Consider the following 27,697-nt stretch of genomic DNA (forward strand, 5'->3'; position numbering starts at 1 on the left):
TATTTATGTATTTCTTAACCATTTAACATATACAAAATTAAATGTATAACATGTATAAGACTAATAAAAATTTTTGAGTTTCTAACACTATTTTTTTATGAATCCAGTGGTTTTTGTCATGCTATTTTACAAAACACAATAGATTTTAGGAAGATATGTTAGCTTACAGCAAAACAATTGTACACAATAAGTACAGTGGAAGTAAAAAGAACTACCATAAAACTATAAAATGAATTCGGCAAAATTAAAAGAACCATCTTGCACTTAAAGAAGATATGAGAAAACTCCTTCTCTCATTTCTCTACACAGATGGTCAGTCAATGATTAGATATTTAGATATTTTCATATATTGACTGATTTTGCTCAATGTTTTGTTTTTTTTTCTTTTCTTCCTCTTTTGATTTTTTAAAAAAATTCTTTGTAATAAGTGATGGAGCTATCACAGAAGGAAATATCAGTGTTAAAAACAAAAGAAAAGCAATAAAAATCCATTTTGAAAGGAGGAAAAGACAATAGGGAGACTCAAAAAGGTTTTTAGGGGAAAAAAAGATGTTCAAATCTGCATAAGGAAGTTCACATGGCACAATTAGGCAGCACTATAAAGAATGGGTGGAAAAAACAAAAGGCTGAACAAGTGATTCGAATAGATTAGGCAGGAGATGAGACTTTATGCAATGTGGTGTTCATAGTGAGATTGGAGAGGTGAAGGTAGACTGGAGAGATGCTACTGATGTAGGACCAACAGGATTTTACTTCTTATTGAATCTGAGACATTAGAGAGGAAGAAAAGCTAAGGTAACAACAACATTCCCACTGCTGGTGACTAACTTTATAACAGTGCCACTAACCAACAGAGAAATCAACTAGGAAAAATTGAAGGGGGGGGGGCATTTGAGATGTTTCACATCTTTAGTGTGAGGTGATAAGACACTCACATGAAGTCCTCTTATAGATACTTTAAAATGGGATTTAAAGAGGGATGAACAATAGTCAAAAGCAAAAACTTACAAAACAGAGATAAGGAATACAGAAAAGAGACAAACGTCAGAGAGACTAGAATGTGGAGAGTAGAATTATCTAGAGTCAAAGAAAAAGAATATGCAGAAAAGGACTGATCAATCATGTCAAAGGATAAGAAATAAGGAAAAGCCTTTGAGATCATTGATTGGGAGGTCAGAGGGGAATTCAAACAACAGTTTTTACAGTATAGTACAAATGGAAGCCAAATTTTGAAAAGCTGAAGGAAAAGCTTGGCTGGAAAGGAAGTTGAGTTATGCAATATGGGCTACTTTTCCAAGAAGTTTTAACATGAAAAGAGGAGACAGGAGAATAACTTAATGCAAGAAGAAGGTTCAGGGGTAGCTTTTTTTTTTAAGGATCAGAGAATCCTAAACACATTTGCAGACAAAAGCAAAGGAGGCAATAGAGATTAAAGATACATGGAAGAGGGAAGTACTAAAAAGTGGGAATATATGAAATCAAAGACAGAGAAAGTGATAAGCTTTTACAAAAAGGAGGGATATGTCATCTCTGAGATGGAGGGAGGAAATAATACAAGAAAATACTGAAGGAAGGACAAAAGGTCAAGAATTTCAAGGGAATGAAAGAAAAAAATCAAATGAAGGTGGCCTAGCTGTATCTGATCTAAAACTATATTATAAAGCAGCAGTCACCAAAGCCATTTGGTATTGGCTAAGAAAAAGACTAGTTGATCAGTGGAATTGGTTAGGTTTCACAGGACAAAATAGTGAATAATTATAGCAATCTAGTGTTTGACAAACCCAAAGATCCCAACTTTTGGGATAAGAATTCATTATTTGACAAAAACTGCTGGGAAAACTGGAAATTAGTATGGCAGAAATTAGGCATGGACCCACATTTAACACCACATACTAAGATTAGATCAAAATGGGTCCAAGATTTAGGCATAAAGAACGAAATCATAAATAAATTGGGAGAACATGGCATGGTTTACCTCTTAGACTTGTGGAGAAGGAAGGAATTTGTGACCAAAGGAGAGCTAGAGATCATTATTGATCAAAAAATAGAAAAATTTGATTACATCAAATTAAAAAGCTTTTGTACAAACAAAACTAATATGCAAACAAAATTAGAAGAGAAGTAAACTGGGAAACCATTTTTACAGTTAAAGGTTCTGATAAAGGCCTCATCTACAAAATATATAGAAAACTGACTCTAATTTATAAGAAATCAAGCCATTCTCCAATTGATAAATGGTCAAAGGATATGAACAGACAATTCTCAGAGGATGAAACTGAAACTATTTCCACTCATATGAAAGAATGTTCCAAATCACTATTGATCAGAGAAATGCAAATTAAGACAACTCTGAGATACCACTACACACCTGTCAGATTGGCTAAGATGCCAGGAACAAATAATGATGAATGTTGGAGGGGATGTGGAAAAACTGGGACACTGATGCATTGTTGGTGGAGTTGTGAAAGAATCCAACCATTCTGGAGAGCAATTTGGAGTTATCAAAATGTGAATACCCTTTGATCCAGCAGTGCTACTACTGGGCTTATATCCCAAGGAAATACTAAAGAGGGGAAAGGGACCTGTATGTGCCAAAATGTTTGTGGCAGCCCTTTTTGTAGTGGCTAGAAACTGGAAAATAAACGGATGCCCATCAATTGGAGAATGGTTGGATAAATTATGGTATATGAATGTTACGGAATATTATTGTTCTGTAAGAAATGACCAACAGGATGAATACAGAGAGGCTTGGAGAGACTTACATCAACTGATGCTGAGTGAAATGAGCAGAACCAGGAGATCATTATAAACTTCAACAATGATACTATATGAAGATGTATTCTGATGGAAGTGGATACCTTCAACATAGAGAAGAGCTAATCCAATTCTAATTGATCAATGATGGACAGAATCAGCTACACCCAGAAAAGGAACACTGGGAAATAAGTGTAAACTGTTAGCATTTTTTTGTTTTTCTCCCCAGATTATTTTTACCTTCCGAATCCAATTCTTCCTGTGCAACAACAACAACAAAAATTTGGTTCTGCACACATATATTGTGGCTAGGATATACTATAACATATTTAATATGTATGAGAATGCCTGTCATCTAGGGAAGGGGGTAGAGGGAAGGAGGGGAAAATTCAGCACAGAAGGGAGTGCAAGGGATAATGTTGTAAAAAAATTAACCAAGTATATATACTGCCAAAAAAAAGTTTAAAAATAGATAAATTAAAATAATAAAAAAATTAATACATATTCAAAATTTTAAAAAAAGAAAGAAAGAAAGAAAATACTGAAGCACTAAAAGAAAGTTGTTCAATAATCTTACATCAAAAGGCTTGGATCCTCCCTTGATGTTTATAAAGATAACATTAAGAAACGTTCTAAAAGACAATCTTAATTATCAAAGCAAGATAATGCTTTCTGTGTTATTAGTTTTGAATTGTATGAGAATATTAAATTAATACTGGATGATGCTTAGTATATATGGTAACACTTAGTGAACCAAATTATCTAAATAACTCAACTAACCCACACTGGATAAATGGGAATTTACTGTACATAGCTGTACCCAAAAAGTAAAGAAATTCTTTTACTTCCCACCATCTCTATCATTCACTTTATAAAACCTGACTTCTAAATGTATATCAAAATAATAAAGAATTTTTTGTAAACCTTAAAGTACTATATAAAAATTAGTAGATATTACTTTTCTAAGAGTTTTAAATTCACAAATACCTAAAAAGGAGTGAAAACACTTACTTTATTACCTAATATAGGAGTAAACCTTTACTTCTGGAGGAGTATGACAAGGCAAGCCTCAAAACTTCTACTGGCTTACTCAACACTTTTATCTACTGTATTCCACAATAATGTAACATGATTTCAATCCACATAAGGATTGGAGTAAGGCTTAGTGATTCAATACATTAGACTTCACACAAGAGAATGCATTACTGACTCTAAATAGAGAAATAATTTTGACTGGTTTCATCAGCAGAGGGGATATATATATATTTTAATCTCTCTCAACTTTTCCTAGTTTCTAGTCCTTATATATATATATATATATAAATCTATATATTTTTTAATCTCTCTCAACTTTTCCTAGTTTCTAGTCCTTATGACCAAACAGCAACCATTTGCAAGATGGCAAAATTAGTCTGTCCCTATGGAATCCAGTAAAATTAAGTGGCCCTCTTACAGATAATTCTAGTATACTACATGTACTAATGATCTAAACTGGCTACTCCCAGCAGTCCTGAGAGTCTGTGACTCACTGCACTCATAATAACAGCTTTCATAAATTAAGAAGTTAAAAAGAAAACCATTAACTTCAAATCTTTACTATCATCTAGAAGATTTTCTCAAGAAAGTAAGAGGAAAAACAGGAGAATCAAGACAATAAATTGATGCCTCAGATTTGTGCTGAAGAATGTTATCAAGCACTTTTGCAAATGGAATCCTCTGTTGTCCAATCCAAGAGGAAAGGCCACGCTTCTCCAGTGAATATTTATATTTATTCTGTATATTTATATATCATTGTTATCTCTCACATTAGAATGCAGACAATTTTAAAATGAAGTTTTTTTCCACTCATTTATATAATCAGTACTTAGGAAAGTGACTGGCATATAGCTAACAATTTTTGGTGACTGCTTAATTAGTTGAGTACACAAGTCAGAATCATAGCTATAGAACTAGAAGATCTTGGAAGATCTTGGAGTGAAACCCCTTTATTTTTCAAATACGAAATTTGGGGCCCAAAAAGGGTGACAGAGATAGCAAGCGGCAGATCCTGTGGTCCCAAATCCCATAAACTAAATCAAAAAGCTATGAGGGACACCAATGTGTTCCATGAAAACCATTAAGAGGAAAAATTTTAAATGGAAAAAAAAAAGGCTTTATTTTCCTATCCTGAAGGTAGCAATTGTAATTTATTCAAATTATAGATCTGAAAATACCTACTCCAGGCAACACAAGTTCTATGTATTTTATCTAAGTAAGCTGAAGAAACAGATCCAATGAGATCCAATTTAGGCTATTTTATCTAAGACTAAAATATCAAATATCATATTTTTGCTTAAGGTGGACCCATAATAGATTCTTTTAGTGTTAGCTAACTTTAGTTAAAATATGTAGGCCAACTGTTTCTTACTTAGAGATTCTACAGCTTTACTACATGACCAAAAAGCTATTCACAACCTCTTTCAGATATCAAAAGGTCACACTAGAAGTTAGTTGATAAACAAAAAACAAAAAAACTATAACTCTTCCAAATACCACCCAACCATGCTCATTCCCCAGATCCTAACTATACTCACCTTTTCTCTTCATATTTCAACCCTTTTGAGCTGTCTAGTCAGAAAAGGAACATTTAAAATGTGCCTTGCGAAGGAGAAACTACTCTAAACTATTCTCAAGTCCTACTTCAACAAAAAAATCAAATTATATTAATTTAATACAAACCTCTGTGATTTTTTGGTCCTCTGAAGCAACTCTCTGCACAGTAGTAAAACAAATGTTAAACTCCTGAATGATTGAAGGGTATAGGCTGTTGAAGTCCAGAAGTAAGATAAATTTATCATAAAAACCTGGGAGGGATGAGGAGAAAGAAGAGTACCTAAGAATTTCATTCAATTTCTAAGAAATAAATGAATCAGTGTCAAAATCATACCAGAAACAATAGAGTTCAATAAGCAACATCAAAGCAGAGATGAAAGAGAGAGACTATTAAGTGCTTTCTAGCTCAAAAAAAAAATTTTTTTAGACTAGAGTAGTAGCAAAGAAGATCCATGAAGACAGAAATTAATAGTAAAGCAAGTGTATCACCGTGGTCCCAATTCAACAGCCTCTCCCTGAGAGTCTCAACATAACTCTTAACATTTTCCAATATTGCTTCATACAGGACTCGGCCTTATTATAATGCTTCTAATTTAAAAAAGAAAAAAATGTTGGGTCCACTAGTTAGTGTATTGCATAGAGTACCAGCCCTGAAGTTAGGAGAACCTAAGTTCAAATTTGGTCTCAGACACTTAACACTTCCTAACTGTGTGACCTTGGGCAGGTCACTTAATCCCATTGCTTCCGGGAGGGGGGAGGGGAAGAGAGGGGGAAGTGTTGCACTCTTTCCCAAGGGACAATTTGTTATAAATATTATGATGTAAATTTTGATCAACATTTCTTTTCCACAAATATATCTTCAGAGAATAGAGTGAACAGCAATAATCTCTGCTAAAGGTCAATCAGGAGACCTTCAATCAGATTTGTCAGAAGTGGAACGATCCAACCCTTGTTTACTTTCCAAGAGTGAACAGATAGCTTCTATGTTTATGTGGGACACTGAGGATCAGTTATCTCCACATGAAGGAGAAACTGAAATAAGATCAATGTCCATTGATAAGAGAAATATTTAAAAGGAAAAATTAAATCATGGTTTGTTAAAAATTTCTCTTATGCAGTTAATGCATAAGATGCATGGCTAGAAAGAAACCCTACTTGCTAGTCACTAAATGAAGTAAGATTCAAAAAGCCTACTGTATAACACAACAAAGATTCAAGACCCAACACAGCTTGCCTAGAGTCATGCAATCCCAGATTTAGATGTGGAAGAAACCCATCGCATTTTCTAGATGAGAAGATTGAGCTCCCAAGAAACTAAATGATTTTCCTGGAGCAGATAGCAGAGCTGGAATTTGAGTAGAGATCTTCTGACTCAAATACAACATTCTTAGAACTATATAAATGTATCTAACAAAAGAAATATTTTCCTTCCTTTCATAAGTAACAGTGATAATTTTCTAATAAATAAAAAATAAAAATAAGATTTTAAACAAGATTTAAAAATAGATCCTTCTAGATTTGTAAAATACTCAACACTGTTCTTTTACTACCCTTCTGTGACAATGTAAAAGAATGAAACTATATCTCAAGTCTCCAAAGTACTCAACTTCCAAAGAATTATCTCTGAACAGATTTAAGGATTACCAAGGGAAAAAAAGGTTATTTTTTCAAAAGGCAAAAATGTTTCAGTGTAGCCTCCGTGTCCTCAAGTAAGTCTCTAAACCTTACCAACTTTAGGATCCAATACCAAGCCACCAGCATATGCTGCTTTCTTTCGTCCTTTTTTGGATTTATTTGCATCTCCATCAATATCTTCATCTTCATCTCCCTATCGTCACAAAGAAAAATAAAGCCCTGATTAACCACAAAGAATTAATTAGAAAAGAGCAAGAAAATTCCTCAATCTTACTATGCAATTTTGATAATCACATAATCTTTACAATAGGTAAAGAACCATTCAAAAATCATTTTAAATATATCTCACTCAGTCATTTCTAACATGTAGGTAGTCCTTTTCAAACCCATATTATTTATGTACAAAATTTTTATATTTCCAAAATCTACCTTCACAACTCCCCCCCCCCCCCAGGCTAGGGTTAAGTGACTTGCCCAGGGTCACACAGCTAGGAAGTGTTAAGTGTCTGAGACCAGATTTGAACTCGGGTCCTCCTGAATTCAGGGCTGGTGCTACCTTCGCAACTTACAGGAAGAGTCAACATAGTGGAAAAAGCTCTTTAATAGGAGTTAGGAGATCTGAATTATCAATTCAGTTACAATGTGGTTTTTTCTGGGATCCTAGGGAGGCACACCTTTCTGAGCCTCATTTTTCTTATCAATAAAAAGGAAATAACAATAATTCCATTTAAAGCTAATGAGGAACTGAGAATATAGGTTTGTCAGTGGCCAATATGAACTGCTAGTGCAAAACATCTCATTATCTTAGAGGCTGCAGGGCATCCAGATAAGCCCATAACAACCACAACCACAACCACAACCACAACCACAACAACAACAACAAATCCCCTCATTAAGTGGAGTGGCCACTTCTTTTGTTTGAGAAAGGCACTTCCTTCAGCTTTCTCCATCTATAAATAGAAGAAACTGAACTAAATGGCATTTACATTCCCTTTAGAACTCAAATCCTATGCACTAATGAATTTAAATAAATGTCTCCCAAGTTAATCTTGAGATAGGTTATAGAGTACATCTGTAACAAATTCTAAAATTAAACTTAATGTAAGGCCAGAACCCACATTAACTAAAAACATTATAGAAACCATTTCAAAAGAATGTATTTGAAATTTTATCCCAATGTTACCAATATCTAATGACAGAGCACAAAGTGAAAACCCTATAGTTAAGAAACTGAGGAAATAAATAGAACTCCTCACTTACTAAGAGTTCAATTATCTTCTCTATGACTTTGATATTTATTTTTCACTAAGCTTGGATGCTCAACTAGGCCAACGTCTTTCATTTTACAAATGAGCAAGCCAGAAGTCAAGTAAATTAGAAAAAAATCCTACAGCTATTGACCAACAAAGCCATAATTAAAATTTGGGTCTCCTTATTCCTAGATGTCCAGGACTCTTACTACTATTATACTGTCTATCATCACCAAATGCTTTCCTCAGGCCTTCTCAATGTCCATGAACAAATTTTTATATACACAAAGAAAGAGAAAATAAAAATGAATGAAACAACTGGAACAGTCTTGTTACATATAGGGCTTCTACTATAAATGAGGTCTTAATTACATAATTACTTCAGTAATAGATATCATACCAAAGGAAAAAAAAATTGTCTAAAATCTACTGTAAAAACAATAGTCAATAAAAAAGTAAAACAGAACACATCTTTGACCCACCAGTCTTTGTTGAGGTTTCCTGAAATTCTGTTTGTCAGGCACAATGTAGTTGTTCTCATAAAATGCATGAAGCAGCAAGAACTCATTACGTTCAGACCTACCACCCATCATAGTCCTTGACTACAAAAAAAAGAGAACAATTTTAAAAATCATTAATTTTATTGCCCACCAAACAAAAGCCAGAGGAAAATTTCAAAATGATTCACCCCATTCAATAATCTTAAAAACAAAATCTACCAAATATATAAAATCTTTTGTAAACGTTTTTCAATCATTTTGTCCAAAAAGGAGGCAGAAAAAACAAAACAAAACAAAACAAAACAAAACAAAACAAAAAAAAAAAAAAAAAAAAAAAAACAAAACCAAAAAAACACTAAATAATCCATTAATTGTTTAGCTATCTCTTTACTCTCCCATCTAGAAGTGAATAGATCGTTTTAGATGTTTTGAGGGAGGAACTTTCTGAAGTTTATCCAAATTTCACCATACTACATCTGGTATTTTTCTCCCCCCTACCAATACCACTACGTTCTTTTTACACATACAAAAAAGGAATCACATTTCCAGAATGCTAACTGGATTTAGATATGTTACTATATATCTACCACAGCCCAAAACTGCCGCTACACATTCCCTCTCAACTTTTATTCATGCCTCCCAATCCCCATTTGCTACATGGATTTACCATAACATTCCCAGCAATGTTTGTGATCTGCAGTGCTAATGGGAGGACATTGAGCTCACACATAATTTGCAGAATGAACTTGGCATCTTTCCAGGTATTTTCCAATAGGTACATTAGATGAGGAGAGTTACTGCAAAGGAAAGGATGAAACAGAAATAAGCTGTTAAAATATAGAAACACTATTTAGCAAGTCAAAAAAAATTCAAGTAAATTGAATACAACAAACTTCAAGGTTGGTAGCACCTCAACAGTAGAGTAGTTAACTTTCCACAACTAATGTGCATTACCTTTGGTCAACATAAAAAAGCTTGTCAACAAAATCAAGAGAGTTATCTAGATTGGTTTTGTATGCAAAATTAATTTATGTTTGGGCTACTATTAATTTATGTTTGCTGAAATAATATGAGGTCAGTAAAAGAATAGTAAAGAGATTAAATGATGTCTCATTTTTGTATTTCCACATTATTTATACTAATTTCAGCCAAATAAGTAATTAAAAGATGAAAAATAAAATTATGCACACATAAAAACAATATACTACTTATTCTCTATCTTTAAAAGTATATGTATTAATTACATTTCTCCAGTTTTATCTTTAAAAATGAGACATCATAAAGATAGAGCTACTACTAGAAATTCATGAAGCTGATGAGGAGAGTTAGACACTGTTCCAGTCACCAAGGATAATATTTGGAAAATTATTGCTACTAAAAAGGTCTATGAGGGAGTGAGAGAGAATATCTGCCCCTCCAGATCCTCTCTAGTCTCTCTGAGAATAGCATTTAGGTAACCCTCTTTGATCATTTCAAAAGAACTCTCATTTTTTATATTTTTAGTGGTATACTGCTATTATCGCAGAGGAAACTTACAATCAGTCTCTATTATACAAAAGGGAAGAATGAAGTAGATTAAATGTACACTAGTGAGAAGACAAATGATCACCTAATCAATTTAAAATATAAAAAAAGAAATGATGAGAACCTTCTCATATAAGAGCTTGGGGAAATGGGTTGTGGAAGATGGAGGGGAAAGGAGATAAATTCATAACAATGGCCAAAGTCATATATAATTCCAAACTGATGGTCACAAATACTCTAACCATGTTCTAGAGCTAATCCTCTATCCCTTTCTAATCCTACATCCTAATTGTAATGTACTTTAAACAACACAAAATACACAAAAATTCTAAATTAAACTAATGATACCTCTATTATTAAAGCAGGCCAAATTTGGAGATGTTTTAGGGCATACCTGTACATATTTCGTATATTTTCTGATGGAATTGTTACCCTTTCAGCTTTCAGGATCTGGTGGACCAATTCAGATAAATGGTAACTCTTGCAACGAATCAATTCCTTTGCTGAAATTTCCACATCACAGATCATGCGGCCACAGGCTGCATTCCTTTCTGCAAAGCCACCACGACCCTGCATAAAAGAAAAAAATATCAAGTTTCACACACAGAAGACATTGAGTTATTTCTTTCAACACATTTTGAGAAGGCAATAATAAGTGTCAATGAGGCATTGAAGTGTTCATGATAACTGTACCACCACAAAATTTCTAAGAGATTAGTATTATAAAATGTCCCATAGGTGCATAAAGTAGAATATTCAGAACAAGACACAGAGAGATCTAATACTACATCTGCCTGCTAAGTCCTAACGAAATTTTATAGCTGTGTTGTAAATTTTATTTTTTATAAGCCATGTAAGACCCATAAAACATTCTGAGGTTTTACAGGTTACTAAAACATTAGTGAGTGACAGGCAAAGTTTACACACAAAGGGAATGTTTCCACTAACACAGGATTAAAAGAGCTAATTTACCCTCTCCTAAATACATACCCAAAAATCTTCTTCCTCATTTCTTCAACCAAAAATGCTATTTTAATTTTAAAAGTTCCTACCAAAATCACATCAGAGAACACCAACCACTAGGAAGGGCAGGAAGTGAAATGGACAAAATGTTTCATTGGTCAACAGAACCCAAGTGATTTTGGGCAAGTCTTTTTAACCTATATAGGGTTGGAACTCTTCTCTGTAAAAGGAGGGGCTTAGACTAGATTATTTTTAAGATTCTTTTCAGGTCTAAGTAAATCTCTGACCCTAAGAATATTTTCTCATACATATTACTACATTAATAATAATTTCTGAAATTTATATATTTTAAGTTTTACAAAGCACTTTTCTCACCTCATCTGAATTTATTTTCATGTCAGCCTTAGAAGAGAGACAATACAGGTTTTATTTTAATTTACAGATGAATGAACTAAGGCCCCAAAAGCCTTGATTTGCTCATCATCACATGACTAGTAAATATCAGAGGCAACATTCAAATCCAAATCCAGAGAGGCATAAAATAAAATGTGTACACAGAGAACAAGAGAAAGAGGGAGAGAAAGGAGAAGAGATATGAATTTGTAGGGATAATTAATAAACGAGAAACAAAGACACTTAGGCCAAAACATGTGTTAATAATTTTAGCCCTACTGACATGAATTATTTGTCAAATGTCCAAAAATTAATTCTAGTTTGCCCCCAAAAAGAATTTTAAGTAGCTTCATTCTATGAAAGCATTTATCAATAAATTCAGCTATATCCATGGTTACTGGAATGGTAGTAGTAGTAATAACAGTAGAGAAACCCATGAAGAAATCCACAGGATAGTTAGACAGTTTTGTTCTCATTCTAAATCAACATGTTACCATAACTTATTGATGACATCCACATATCATTCTACTTCTCCTTATAACAGTCACTGAACTATCATGCCAGACACTCTCTTTAGGGTTGTTGCTACTATTGCTATAGTTCCACAACTAATTTAATATAACCCAAAGATATGTGGCTTTTACCAAGAAAATGCTGATAGCTTTTAATTGTGATTCATTAGGCAAACATTTATTAAGCATTTACTAGCTGCTAAACATAGTATTAAATGTTAGAAGAGATATACAAAGGAATCTGAAACATGTTTTTCAGGCTCTCAAAAAACGTAAGTTTTTGATATAATTTGAAATTAAAACATTTAGGGTCAGGAACAAAAATGTCTTATTAGAAAAGTTAAAATGCACACACAGCATTATTTATACACAGGAATTTCAGTTGCATTCAGTTATATTGCTTTCTACAAGAAATACTAAAGAAAAAAAGAAATAAACATATGTTTTAATTACCCCAAGTTTTGGCATGTTGGATCTCTTTAGGCGACCTATCTTAGACCAGTGAGGAACTTTGCACACATTAATTCTCTGCAGTAGCACTTCCAGATCAAATCCATAAATATTATGACCCTAACCAGAAAAAGGAAACAGCAGAGGAGGTTATCACAAATGCAAATTAAAGGACTTATCTTCATATGCATAGAATTTCTTTGCCCTTTCTTTTTTCAGTCTCTAATTGATGGCATCATGAGCCTACCTCCGATTGGAAAGTCCTTTCTTCTTCAGGAATTTATTCATCAGCAGCATTCATTAGCCTTGACATTAACGAGGCTGCTCAGTAGATTGCTGAAATAAACTTTATTTCAACCTAATTGATGCTGGGTTCATATAATGTCTTTTAATTTGCAGTCTCATGCCTCACAGTCAGAGAGGCAGATGCAAATATGAATACCCTATATGCTTTTTTCACTTAATCAGTAAAAGGTGTGTTCAAACAATTTCACTTGAAACTAAAAGTGCATACTAACCCAGTTGTGAAATACCCAATGTTAAGATTTCACAGGAAAGCTACATCTACTCTCTTCTTACAGAAGTGTTCAAAACATTCTTTATTTAGACCCTCAATCAAAATATCACAAAGCAATTTTCCAACGCTATCTAAACTGCTCAGAGATGACATTTTCTGAAGACAAAGGAAACAAACCTGTATTTACGGGAGGGAGTAAAGGGAAGCAAAAAGTAGAAAACCAAAGTACTAAGAATCTACAGTATTAAAAACATAAACTTCTACCATCTACCATGCAAAGAGCTAGAACCAGTAAATCTAGTATTTGAGGGGAAAAAAAAAAAGAGGTAGACAAGCCTAAAAGAATCAGATGAGTGGGAAGATTTAAGTTTAAATGAAGAAAAGAACATTTTATAGCAACTTTATTTCTTCTGGGAACTGATGGACAATAAGATTTAACTTTTGAGAACTTAGGACTTTCCCAAGTTATGTTTTAAGCCTTTCAGGATTCTAACCTCAAGTCCTCACACTAGAATGGCTCTTACACTCACAAAGAAGGGCAGGAATTATTAGTTTGCTTCTTAGGATGCTATTATTAGTTTGCTGCTTAAGATGCAATTACTATATGACGTTAGAGAGCCAATCATGACTCAAAGATGCAGAAGCTGTAATCAAAGCACAGATTAGGAACTCCTGATTCTAAGTCTGGGCTACAGGAGATGCTAAAGCTAAAAAGGGGGAAATATAGGCAGAATTTTCCTTCAGTTCTCTGATGGGTCCTCAAACATTTTGAAGATATCTCAGATTCATTCATGGCAACAGATAAAAAATTCCTATTCAGATTCCCTACCTACTATCTCAAATAGTCTATGAAATACCATATCTAAAAGCAAATGTGGAAACAGAAAAAAGATGGAGAATATTTTTCCAAACTGTAATGCATTTCAATCATTGATTGACTGATAGCACAGTCACTAGACACTGAGCCTGAAATCAAGAAGATCTGAATCAAATCTAACCACCGATATCTATTAACTGCATGACTCTGAGCAAGTCACTTAATCTGTCTGCCTCAGTTTCCACATGACTCTGAGCAAGTCATTTAATCTGTCTGCCTCAGTTTCCTCAACTGGGATAGTAACAATTCCTACTTTGCAAGTTTGTTGGGAGGATCAAATGAGCTAAGATTTGTAAAAGCACTTAGCACAGTGCCTGTCCTTTAATAGTAAATGCTATATAAATGTGTATTCCCTTCCATTCATACATATGAGAAATTAATTCAGTTCAATCAACATTTATTAAGTGCTAAGTGTTGAGTATACAGACAAAAAGGAAATGCTCTCTGGTCTCAGAAACTTGCATAAGTTTGGTAAGCTCTATAATGCAGATAGATAAGCAGAGCATAAAGGTCCCCATACCTGGGGAATCAAGTTGGGGGTATTGGCACTGTGGAGAAAGACAAATTTTGGAAAGTTGCAATGGAGGAATTGGTTCCAGCAGTCTCATATGAATTAACAAATGTGAAAACTGCTCATAATCCTGCCTGCTTGTGAGGAGAGCACTAAGTTTAGGGTCATTATCTGGGTTCAGATTCTGACTGCCACCACCTAGAGGGCCTTGGCAAGGCACTTCAACTCGATTTGCTCCTCTATAAAATGAGGGGATTAGACAATATTCTCTCCAAGGTTCTTTCCAGTTTAAAATCTGATCCTAGGTTTCCTGTGTTTTTATAGGTGAATAGTGAAATGCTTCCACTGAAGATTTCTGAGTGAGGCAATGAAAAGCTCAGACCTGTGCTAAACTGGCGATTGTAGAAGTTGTTCTGGAGAGGGGAAGAGAATGGAAAAAAGAAGGCTAATGAGGGTCCGAGGGTCCCTTACATCATTTTAGATGAAAGGGAAGTGACAGGGCCTGACCTTATAGTGGATGGATGGTTGAATAAAAACGAATAGATCTGAGTTTTCTTTTACAGATGACATCCACAAGCATTACCAGCTCACAGGATGTGGGAAGAGAGAATGGGGGTAACTGGAATAGAAATGGGGAAATCTGGAGGGCAGGCAAACTTAGGAGGGAAAATGAGTTCTATTTAAGACATGTTCAATTTAAGAGAAGCCTTTAGGAAATCTAGAAAAGAGAAAAGAGAGCAAGAAAAGGGATGGAGACTTGACTTATGATTTCAACAGTACAAAGAACTCTCAGAAGATTAAACTCCCTCTACTAATGCAGGTTAATATCTCTGAAAATTAAAATCTTAAAAAAGCTTCCTGGAGCACTTAACTTAGAAGTTAAGTGACTTGTTCAGATTTCAAGGCTGATTCTGTATCCACTGTATCTTTATGTCCCCCTTACTCAAAAGATTAGAACTAATTACATAGGAAAATTACACAAACTTTTATTGTAAGCATTAAAAATGCCCTGCCAAGGCAGACAAAAGTTAACACAATATTATATAAAAAATATCTAATTTTAAATATGCCAACATCATATCAACAATGTAGTACACAAAAACCATTGCTTTTGTACTGGAGAAAGAAGTTGATCTTTTTCAGTTTGGCAAAGCAGTTCTTTAAAACAAAAACAAACAAACAAAAAAAAAAACACGTTATTTCATTCCAGAACTATCCATTCAACCAGAGATAACCTAAATAAATTTCATACAAAGCAAAAGAACTAAAATCTGAGCAAATGCTTAAAAACAGTCAATTTTCAATGATAAAGTCAGCAAAACATACGTACCACAATGACATCTGGGTCAATTTTGTGAACCTTTGCCAAGAAAAAACCCAGCAATGTTCTCTCTGTCGCAGCAATCTCAATCTTCACGTTCTGTGCAGTAGAACAGACAACTGTCATGTTGTTGTTTCTTCTAAAGAGTGCCCAGTTTGAAAAAATTTTAGATTTCTTAATGGTATAACAAAATGATTCTAATTGAAGACATTCCAATCATAACCATTTACTTATAGACTTGTGAATAGACAAAGACTGTACTCTCAAGTACCGGAAGTACTCCCTGTTCTTATATATACATATAAGTCTTCCTCAAAGCATCAATCCACGAGTATACACTGAGATTTCATTACATAGGTATATGAATACAATTTCTTTCCACTCAGGTTATAAATTAATCCCATGAGTCAGTTCAAAAGGGAGTTTGAACCAAAATGAAAAGAACTGACATTTATATGTAGTGCTTTAAATTTTGCAAAATGCTTTACAGTCTTTGTCTCCTTAAAGTTTCACAATAATCCTATTCAAAAAGTATTAATGGTTATTTTCACTTGACAGATATGGAAACTTGAAGGTCAGAGAGTTGAAGGAAGCTTCCCATGGAAAGACAGCTACTAAATGTCAGAGGCAGGAACCGAGCTCAGTTCATCATAACTCCATTCAGCACTCAATATACTTAAACCATTATTTTATAATGATCAAAAATGTCAAGTAATTCAAGTCTTGAAGTCGCTGGTATAAAGTTTGCTGAAAATGGGACAGTATTATCTTGTCCAATCTTTCCACTAAAATTCCTTTAAAATGTCCCTGACATTCCAACCCAGGCTTCTTTGGGCCAGAAATGATACTAACTACATTAAAAATGAGGAAAAAAAAAATCATAATAGCTTTTTCATTGTGAAACAAGACTTAGACTATTTCACTTTAGGAATGCAATGGTGACTTGAAGCATGTTATTTTATTAATATAGTGCAAAATGAGTTCTATCCAAGTTCAGAAATCCATACGCTTTGTTAATATTATATTTTTATTGCATTTTCTAATGCTACAAAATCCTTCTGACATTTACTGGCTTCTTAATACAGGCAAGTCACTATGCTAAGTTGTAGACAGCTAGTGAAAGATATATGAACATTAGAAGTTCCTTACACTGATGGAATTCACATATTTGTATAATGCCATAAAGTTATACAGCAAAAAAGTTTTATAGTTCCAAATATAACTATTTCAACTACTTCCAGCTATAACCTTTTCCCCATTTGTTGAACAAATGGATGTGATTTATTAAAAGGCACAGAGAAATGTAAATATTAAATAAGATTGGATTTTTTTACCTTTTTATTAATAACTTCTTTAAAATCATATGGGAAGATACAGTCATTTGGTTTAGACACAACTAACCAGAAAGAAAAAAAGAAAAACAGCCATCTTAGTTGCAATAAAGAAACAAGATAAAATAAAAAATAATTACATATAAAATTACAAAATAAACTAATAAAATTGATGTTTTATTTTAAAATCATCAAGATTCCTAAAAAATAAAGTGGTATCTGAAAGGTTAGAAAGTGAACAAATCTAATGCAAAAGGTTTTTAGATAGCAGCAAATCATTTAAGTTTACAAAGTGTTTTCTTCATAACATCCTGTGAGGTATGTAGATTTTTAAAAGTGTGGTCAATCATCAAACCCTAAGTCTTACAATTATCAAAATCACCTTACATAATTTTTTATCATCATTCAGAGGAATGGAGCAACTATTAAAATTAAAATATCATCCAAAATATAATACTCCCATGACTTCAAATAGCAACAGAAAATAGAAGCATTTAGTCCAACAACAATTAAAACTAGAAAGGTAAACAGAAGCATCAAGAACCAAAAGAGAGAACAGAGAGACAAGAAAGTAGTCAACAGTATTTTCCCAAGTTTTGCTAACATCACTTTTTTCCTAATATTCCAGAAAGGGAAGTACACAAAATGATGGTCTTAGAACCTGGAAAGCAGAATATTTATTCCCATCCAAAAAAGAGGAAAATTACATCTGTAACTTTATTTCAGTGGGTGTTGTAAGGAAAGTACTCCGTAAATCTTAAATATAAAAATGCAAATAAATGTGTATAAGATATACATTTTAAATATAAAAATGTAAATAAAAATATTAAAAATGTTATTATTGTTATCACTGTTACTATTATGATTATGATTATTATTATTCCACACCAACTAGTAAAGCAATTGTGATCACTACTGGCCTACCCATCTTTTTCTGGCCCTTTTTAATGGGAGTTTTTAGGCTCCCTTCTGATATCAAATCCAGATACCAAATAAAAAATATGACCCAACATCATCTCTCATCCTGAACTAAAAAATCAGAAAGGTAAGAATTGCACAACTCAATGTTCACCTACATTCTAGTGGCCACAGTCACCAAAATAATTTATATATGGGTAATGAACTCAAGAAAGAGCAATTAGTGGAGCCTGGAGTCCTCCGTGGGATTAACACATGACTTTAGTCTTTCTGCGATATGGTAATTTCATGTACCCCACAATCAAACTAAAACTTATATTCCTTTCCCCACCTCCTACACAAATGATCATTTTTATTTTTACTCTTTAGCACCTTCCTATGTTTCTTCCTGGCTTTTCCTTTTGTGGCCCTTTTGGATATAAGTAACCTTGGGTCCAGTGTTTCAATACAATTTAATAAATACTTATAGGTACCTTCCATGAAGCTTTGCACATAAAGCATACAAAGATGATATAAAGAATCCCAGTCTGCAAGAAATTCATAATCTAATGGGATAGTTCATTAGGAAAAAACATTAAAACAAAATTTTGTCAAAATTTCACCACTGAATAAACTTCTATCAAAAAACTAAGCAACCAAAACAGAAGATAAATTTTTTTTAATCTAGATTCCTGTCACTAAAACCTGAGTAGGAAAAAAGCAAAGCTGAAAATCAAATCTTAACAAATCAGTTAAATAAATACCTACCACAGAAGTGTGACTGAAAAGGAGGTTGAGGTGCTGCTTTATCCAAAGGAAAACTGTGATGTACCAAAGCTGCCAAAGCAATAACCTGTAACCAAAAAACCACAACTAGGGAAACAAAATTTTTCTAAAAATCACATTGTAGTTTACCTGAATTGCTAATTATTAGCTTTTTCCTACCTATATTTTATCCCAATATCTGGTTGGCTATTCTCTGTTCTCATCCAAATCATGTTAATATCTACCTACAAGTAAACTAATTCATTAGTGTATTTTTTTTTAAATGCTACATTTCAAAGCAGATTGACATTATTTCCAAAAGCTATTATTTTTTAAAAAATATTCTCACACCTGCCAAAAGTCAGTATATGCTCCAAATATGAGTTCAGAAACAACGACCTACAACTCCACTTACTTCCCAAAAAGGAAACCTTGCTGAAAATTTTCACAATCCCGGTTACTATTATGTCTATTAAAAAAAAAATTATAAAATTTGCTCAATTATTTATTCACCTCATTCTGATGAGTCTTTGTATTCTGCATAGTTTTCAAGCTGAACGACATGATCACAAGGGGAGGGGGAGCAATATCTTTAACAACATTCACCAAGTCTGGTTTTAAAGCCATTGCCTCCACTTTACACCAACTGATTGGTTGATTCAAGAGCTCTAGGAAAGAATGGATTTTTTAAAAACAGCTATTATAGAAAAAAAAAAAAAAAACCTATTTTTATCACAGAGTGGATCAGTGGCAAATAATTTTTTACCTCTGTCTTCTAATATGTTTAACTTTCAAAAAGTATAAAGCCTCATTCACAGTTATCAACACTCAAAATAGTTATATATCTTCTGGCATCCAATTGTTTTATAGATCAACTATTACTTATAATTTGCTAACCACCTTGTATAATATCATGCTAATCACATAATGGATGCTCAAAACATTTATTCAGTACCCACTAATTGACCAATATCTACAGAACACTAAATGTCATCATAATCAAATGATTTTTCTACACCAATACCAGCATACCAGAAATCAATGAAACATTCGATGATAATTATTACCTATATTTTGAACTCCTTAGTGAAAAAAAGTATTATTAGGAGAAATAAATCTGAAGTTTCCAATTACTTCAACTATAAATTTTAGGCATGTTTATCTAATTACAATTTATTTTTACAACCATGTCATTTCAAAAGGAGTTTGCCTGTGAAAATATCATGTGAAACATATGTATTATATACATACATATTTATGTGTGTGTATACACACACACACACACGAGATACACACACATACAAGTCACTCTTGCAAAGCTAAAAATAAAGCAATCAATAAATTTCTGAGGTATCTTCAAAGATTCTTAACAATTTGGGATAGTTTAAATATATGTAAAACCTAACCTCTTTATTTTGCAAAGAAACGGCATCAAACTTGAGTTTCTTAAATGAATTTAAAAGAAGCCTAGGAAATATATAACAAAATCAGAGATTTACACACTTTTAAAAATGTTTAAATGTAATACAGACAATGGAGTATGTCTGGTGACACCTTTAAATAAAAAATAAATGGAAATTATGCAGCAATACCAAAAGCCATCTATGACTCAGAGAAGCGCAGTGAACTGGGCAAAATATTTTAACATATCTCCCTAAAACAATATAATCTATACTTTTTTTTCTCTTAAAATGCTATAAATTATATGAACCAATTTTTTTGTCAGTATGCCTTAAATAAAACCTACTTCATCACACACACACACACACACACACACACACACACACAAAACCTATTAGATTTTTATAACTATCCTTTTAAAATAATTGTACTTTGAGTTCTGCACAAAAAATTATTTCTTACGTGGATTTTTTATTTCCAGCCAGCAAGGGCCTTTGATCTTTCTGTTCATCAAGAAAAGTTCCAAACTAGATGTATTAGTCCCAAATACATGAGAAAATGTCTCTCCTTTCAAATCTTGAGGAAGTTGTGGTAATTCAGCCTTTAAAAAATAATCAAAAGGTAACACAATTATATGTAGATTTTATAATACTTGTAGGTAATTAACATAAGCCATAGTTTGAGAAACATAAACCACAATCTCCTACAAATTAAACAAGAATTTTTAATGTTTTTTTCAATGACAAAATAGTGATCTTTAAGATGATTCTTAGGGAAACATTAAAAAAAAAAAAAAAAAAAAAAAAAAGCCCAAAAGATCTTCCAAAGAAGTAGGTTCTGACCTGGTTTGTAAATGCCTTATTACTTGTACTGTTTCATGAGGATCAAAGCAGCAGAAACAAGGCAGTGCAGATGTAGGTCCTATTCAATACAATGGCATTATATGCCCTTTCCTTGATATTATCAAAAAACACTTTCCTCAATTTTCGCATATTAAAACCACAGGATCAAAAACACAAGAGCAGTATGAAGGCACAGTCATTAATACTCTATACACATGACCTTGCCACTCAGTGAACAAGTGGCGCATCAGTATGACACTGCTAGAGCTCACCTCTCAACTTTACTACTACTCATTATGGACACTTAAAACAGATTAAAGATATTAAACTATAAAAGGGCCCCCAAAACTACTCAACATATATTCATATTTATTAATGTCTATGCTTGGGGGGTTGCTTATAATTTTATAGGTGAGATGTAGCTTAGAAGGTAGAGAAAAGCAGCTTAGCAGCCTGTGTAATTAGATTAACTTTATCTATTTTGATTATTTTTTACAAGGAGGTTTACTTCAGTAAATTATAATCTGTCTAAGAAAGCAAAATGAAATGAAAGTAACTTGTAAGTTCAAAGATAGAGAAGGAGAAAAACATTATTTTTCTATTAGAAGTATCTTTACTCACCGAATATCTTACTTCTAAGTATTCAGATTTTTCTGGAACATCTGGGATTTCAAAAGCATAGTTCTTTTCAACTTTCTGAATACAATGAACAAACAATAAGGGGTATCCATAAAATATTTTCCCAAATAGATTAATTCATACTGTTTACAACATAGAAGAGCATAAATCAAAAAAGCTAATACCATTCTTTCCTTCATCAATAGTACTAAAACATGGAAGAGATTTGCCATGAACAAAAAATGCTAAATGGATTTGAAATGGCCACCACAGATTTAATAAATTTTTTTTCAAATATGTTCATAGGATTTATAACTAGAAGCGATCTCAGATATTATTTGAGACAACCCACTCCTTCTGCTCAAATGGCAAAGAAATCTGGTCTTGGAAAATTCTCATGTGGTTTACTCCATCAACAAAAAAGCAAAACCCATCTAAGTGCTTACTAGATAAATCCTTTAGGAAGTTGTCCAAAGTACAGAGAAATTAAACTACTTGATAAAAGTCAATAGTTAGGTGTCAGAATAAGATCTGAACCCAGGACTTCCTGTGTCTACAACTTTCTTTTACAGATGAGCAATACTGGGGTTATGGGACTTGCCCAAGAGCCCACTAGTAGAATCAAACCCAGGTCCTCTAGCTTCCAAACCAGCACTTCCTTCTCTACCGCTCCCTCCTCTCCCCCCACTATGTCATGTACTGAAAAAAATTAAAATTTATTAAAATGCCGGGGCAGCTAGGTGGCGCAGTGGATAGAGCACCAACCTTGAATTCAGGAGGACCCGAGTTCAAATCTGATCTCAGACACTTAACACTTCCTAGCTGTGTGACCCTGGGCAAGTCACTTAACCCCAGCCTCAAAAAAAAAAAAAAAAAAAAAAAAAAAAAATTATTAAAATGTCAAATGAACTAAATTATGTACTATGACATAATGTTAAATCTCCATTCCTCAACATGGGCGAAAATTCTATCAAACATATATATATATATTTCCATATTTAATTAGCTAAAGGCTCTTCAACCTAATTTTTTTTAGATTAATTACATCATATACATTAATATAATGACTACTATGATGACTAGATGACAATCATAGAGGTCATAGTTATGAGTATTAACTCAGGAACTTATAAGTGAATTCTTTGAAGAAATATATAGCACTTTAATAGAAAATTTTTATATTCTTTGAGGAATTTTATCTCATGACCACTTTCTTAAGCACAAAGTCTATCCTAAGTCTGGTTATTCATCAACTCAGTAAGGAACCAATGTGAAATTATTCTTAAAAATAAATAAATGAATGAATGAACAAATCAGTTAATTAAAAAAGTAAAAACCACACTACTTCAGAAAGGCAAAAGATTTGTTATTGGGAAACAAGCAACTAGTCGAATCATCTTGCTTCTTGTTTTACAAAAAAAATAAGAAAATAATAGGGTGGAAAATAATACTTTTGGAGTCTCCAAAATGATATACTTATGTATTTTCTTCAGCTTAAAAGAACTTTAAAAATAGAAGAATATATATTATCCAAAACATCTGTTGAATGACTGAATGAATCACTAATACAGCTAAAAAAAAATCATTATCAAATACAAACCTTGGACTTAAACTTCATAATCTTATATTTTGTTGCAGTCTTTTCATCAAATTCTTGATAAACATCTTTCATTGTAACTGGAATCCCTTTCTTCTCTCCAGTAGTTAGATCTATTTGCTGTTCTCCCCAATGGAAAAAAAAAGTATATAAAAATTTTAACCACCAAGATCCAAGTTTTTAGATTCTTTCATCCTTTCCCATTTAGTTACTTATGTAAGATATTGCCTGTCATATAAATCCAAAAGTCTACCTTTGCCAGTTCTATCAACTGCATCAATCATAGAATCTAGACTCCATTAGGAATGATCTAACCTAACATCCTCACAATTGCCATTCCTGATGCTCAGATGCCTGAGATGAAGATAATCATCCAATGTTAAAAAAAAAAAAAAGAAAAGAAAAGAAACAAGAAACAAGAAAAAAGAAAAAGAAACAAGAAAAAAAATTAAGCATATAATTTGTACCAGGCACAATGCTAAGCACAACGGGAATACAAGGACAAAAATGAACCGATCTCTGCCTTCAAGGAGTTTACAGGCAGTCAGAAAATATAACATGTATATAAATAAGTATATGCAAATATACATAAAAAATCAATTGTGTTAAAGAGGGTGGAGGCTCATAACAAGGCTTCATACAGAGGGTGGCATTTAAATAGGATTTTGAGGTAAACAAGGGACTATTAATTAAGTTGATTAACTATGGCCTTGCTCTCCTGTTCACACAAAAGAGCACAAAGAAATTTTATACACTAGAGTCTCCAGCAGCATGTCATGAACCCCTCAGGCAATTCAGTTAGAATTCCTTCTCAGAATGTTTTCACATGCATAAGATAAAATATGTAGGATTATAAAGGAAATAAATAATGCTGAAATAGCCATCAAATATTTTAAAAACATATTCATAAACTTCAAGTAATGAATTCTAGAGGGTTCTAGGAGATTCCAGATGGACAGTAGAATTTTATTCCCAACACTACATGAAGAGCAAAAAAAGAAGTTTTCCCTTTAAATGGCATGGGTGGCATTTGTTGTTGGCAGTTAAGTCATGTCACTTGGGCAAAATAACAAGCTATGTTTCCAAGTGGTACATTCTGAATTCTCAATCTATAAAAATAGGGGAAGTGACATTATAATTGAGTCAAAAGTCAAATACCAACATCTTACATTATTAGCTTTTCCCAATTTTATCACCAAACCATTCATCAGAATGACTAATAAAATACAGTGAATTTTTTCACTTTTCTCTATTACCCCCAAAACAGTGAAAAGAAACACCAGGGTTATAGAGATTTCATTTAAATAGAATTAACAACTCCTGAAAGGCCACAAGGTAGGAAACTGGGAGTGAGGTATAGTTTACATCAGTGGTCCTCAAACTTTTTAAATAGGAGGCCAGTTCACTATCCCTCAGATTTTTGGAGGGCCAGACTATAGTAAAAACAAAAACTCACACTCTGTCTCCGCCCCTCAGCCCATTTGCCGTAACCCAGAGGGCTGCATCAACGTCCTTACGCAGGCCATAGTTTGAGAACTCTGGGTTTACATAAACAAATAACTGGAAATAAATCTCAGAGATCATGTAGTTCAATTGTCATTTTGCAAATGAGGACCTAAATGCTTAAAAGAGCCTAGACTATAACTCAGATCTCCTAACTCCCAGTGCAATTCTCTATTTCACGGACCACAATGCAATAGCAGTAAGAGTAAAGGTTGCAGGTAGGGACACTAGAAGTATGGAATGGCTGGAATGTACAAATAATAATAATAATAATAAAAATTTAAAAAAAATCAAAACTCAATAAAGAATTAGCTTACCTCTTCACGGGGAAGGAGATAGAGAGTCCGTTCAATGTTTTTTACCAAGACACAACAGCTTACATGGGTCTCTGCTGACTCAATCCAAACTTTGCCAAACAGAAATACCACACCTGAAAGGACATGGAGAAACAAAAAGGTTTATGTTTGTTGATGTTTATCAAGTTGACAATAACAAAGAAATAAAATTTCTAAAAGAATAATTACAATTAATCTCGCCCAAACTTACACTGTGAAAATGTAGGCATAGAGTGTAACCTCTCTGTAACCATAATATACAGAGATGGAAGCAACATTTATCTGTGGGAAGGCCCAGTTAACACTGTGATACTGTTTCATTATTATACATTTTCAAGAAAGGATAATCTGCTTCATGATATATCCCAAACCATGTAATAACAAATTATTTTATAAATGATTTATTTCCAATGTTCACTCACTGCCACCTTGTGGAATGGTAAAAACTTAAATGACCATTTACCCAAAAAGTATCTTTTTTACAATGCTTTTTTCTCTTCTATTAATTGACTTGACAGACAGTTCAGTAACCAACCTGGCAGCTTATTTTTTGACAAGTCACACACCTCCTTGCTTTGAGTGACACAGTTTCAAGTCCCTAAATAACATATATTATGCGCTAAAAGTAACAACGCCCATCCCAGGTGCCACATAATTGCTCAGAAAAAATTTCAAAGACAAGCAGACTCCTAAGAGTCATCTGTCACCTTCATAGAGTATCTCTCTGCAAGCTCCCAGACCTTCTGAATAATTCAAACAGAAGTGACACTAGTAACTTATCAAGTAAACCTGTTTGTAACACAAAAAGAACATGTAAACGCTCCACTTCTCAATAAAATAGGATAAATTCCAAAATTTCTGGAAATGTAGAAAATATTGTATATTTCACAATGTTCATTCAAGAAAATTCTGGAAAAAGTAGGAACACCTGCATTTTATGTACATAAAGGCTAAAGACCTATTAATTCCATTGTTGGGAATATACCTAGAAAGTATTATCACAAGCAAAAACATAAAGATATCTGTTCCAATATTTTCACAATGACAATACACATAGCCACTAAAATGCAGGAAATAATCAAAATGTACAATAACAAGGGAATGGTTAAAAAAAATAGTACATTAATAAAATAAAATTATATAATTCAGCTTAAATTTAAAAATATGGGAGAAATACAAAGAAATATGAAAAATAATTATAAAATAATGCAAAAAGAGAGGAAAAAAATTAAGTGAGGAGAATAAACAATAGCCACGATCAGAGGAGGAAAAGTGAGTGAGAATAAATGGATAAAGCAATTCTAATGGAGATTTAGAAATGTGGACTAAAAAACTGCTGTGCCATTCATATACCAAAATGTATTCATTAAGATATAAATAATTTAAGCAAATTAAGTTGGTCATGTTTATTAAGTTTTGGTACAATATTCTTTTGGTGTTTTTTTGTTTTGTTTTTTTTTAAAGAAAGGTTTTTAGGAATAAAACCCTCAAGTAGTTTCTGAAGATAATTAAAAGTTCAGGGGAGAGGATAGAAAGGAGGTAAGGGAAATATTTAAGGAGAAAGAAGATGATAAAGTATGAGGTAGCTGAGAAAAAATGAAGTTTCATTTCCAACAATTTTTTAAAATAGAAGAAAAAATTCCAAGCAAAAGAAAAATAAAATCCCAACAAGTTGCTTTAAAAATTGAAACAGCTCATTTTACAGTCAAACTAATATCACACTTCACGCAAAGCATTTGACACTGTTTATGCCTCATTTGCCACAAAAAGATCATGGTAAACAAAGAGAATATTCTCCCCAAAGTTACTTGCTGAAACCAGGTGCAGTCAGGATTATTCAACCTTGAAAAAGTCATAATGAAGACAGGATATCTTCCCATATGCAAAAAGTAAAAATCTTTTCATAATTATGTAGCATTCAGCAACCACTGACTTAGAAGCTCTAAGAGACTGAGAAACAATACCAGGGTCTTATGGAGTAGTTATTTTCTATTAGTGGCATTGATTTCACCAAGTGATCATTACCTGCTATCATGATGAAGCTGTTCAATCCTCTAAGATTAAAGAGGAAAAAAAATTCTGAAGCAATCTCTTATTTAACCCCTTGCCATCAGAATCACGAAGAATGATATACAACTGCAGATGACAAACTATGAAACAGCAGAATATAAGAACGCAAGCATAAAACTACAAGCCAGGAGACCTTGTATTCCTGCTTCTACTATACCTGACCAGCCTTCATACTTTTGCTAGAATAATTTTTCTTGGGAACAGATCTGCCAACATTACCTTTTTACTAACCTTCAGCAACTCTCCATTCATGAATAACAAATAAAACTCTTCTTCCCAGACTCAAGATTTTCCACAATCTGTCTTCACTTACTTTCTCAGCTGTCTTTCATACTAATCCTTTCCAGGCAAACTGAACTTCAGTGCTGCCATCACCCCCAAAATGCCATGATTTCTCACACTGCCTCACTTTTGCTCCTACAATTCCCAATATCTGCAATGCCCTCTTTCCTTATCATTTACCTGTTTAATTCAGCTTTGTCCTTTAAAATCCAACCCAAATGTTCTCCCTCTATAATGTCTATCTTGATCCTTTTCCA

General features: G+C 33.1%; 1 protein-coding gene and 1 non-coding gene across 2 annotated transcripts in view; both read right to left on the minus strand.

Annotated features, from left to right (window-relative positions):
• Window positions 1-27,697, minus strand: part of POLA1 (DNA polymerase alpha 1, catalytic subunit) — a 312,594-nt gene that overhangs the window by 263,148 nt on the left and 21,749 nt on the right. The window contains exons 11-24 of the mRNA XM_074300893.1: window positions 25,071-25,183; window positions 23,254-23,370; window positions 21,657-21,731; window positions 20,656-20,794; window positions 19,306-19,460; window positions 18,796-18,880; window positions 17,134-17,195; window positions 15,809-15,898; window positions 12,577-12,693; window positions 10,650-10,825; window positions 9,399-9,528; window positions 8,714-8,833; window positions 7,075-7,174; window positions 5,473-5,597 (exon numbers count right to left, since the gene is read on the minus strand). Coding sequence (XP_074156994.1) covers window positions 5,473-5,597; window positions 7,075-7,174; window positions 8,714-8,833; window positions 9,399-9,528; window positions 10,650-10,825; window positions 12,577-12,693; window positions 15,809-15,898; window positions 17,134-17,195; window positions 18,796-18,880; window positions 19,306-19,460; window positions 20,656-20,794; window positions 21,657-21,731; window positions 23,254-23,370; window positions 25,071-25,183 — 1,604 coding nt within the window. The remainder of the gene's footprint in view (window positions 1-5,472; window positions 5,598-7,074; window positions 7,175-8,713; window positions 8,834-9,398; window positions 9,529-10,649; window positions 10,826-12,576; window positions 12,694-15,808; window positions 15,899-17,133; window positions 17,196-18,795; window positions 18,881-19,305; window positions 19,461-20,655; window positions 20,795-21,656; window positions 21,732-23,253; window positions 23,371-25,070; window positions 25,184-27,697) is intronic.
• Window positions 6,268-6,399, minus strand: LOC141565258 (small Cajal body-specific RNA 24). The gene has a single exon (XR_012488935.1).

The sequence above is a fragment of the Sminthopsis crassicaudata genome, chromosome 3 (genome assembly GCF_048593235.1).
Source record: "Sminthopsis crassicaudata isolate SCR6 chromosome 3, ASM4859323v1, whole genome shotgun sequence".
Taxonomy (NCBI): domain Eukaryota; kingdom Metazoa; phylum Chordata; class Mammalia; order Dasyuromorphia; family Dasyuridae; genus Sminthopsis; species Sminthopsis crassicaudata.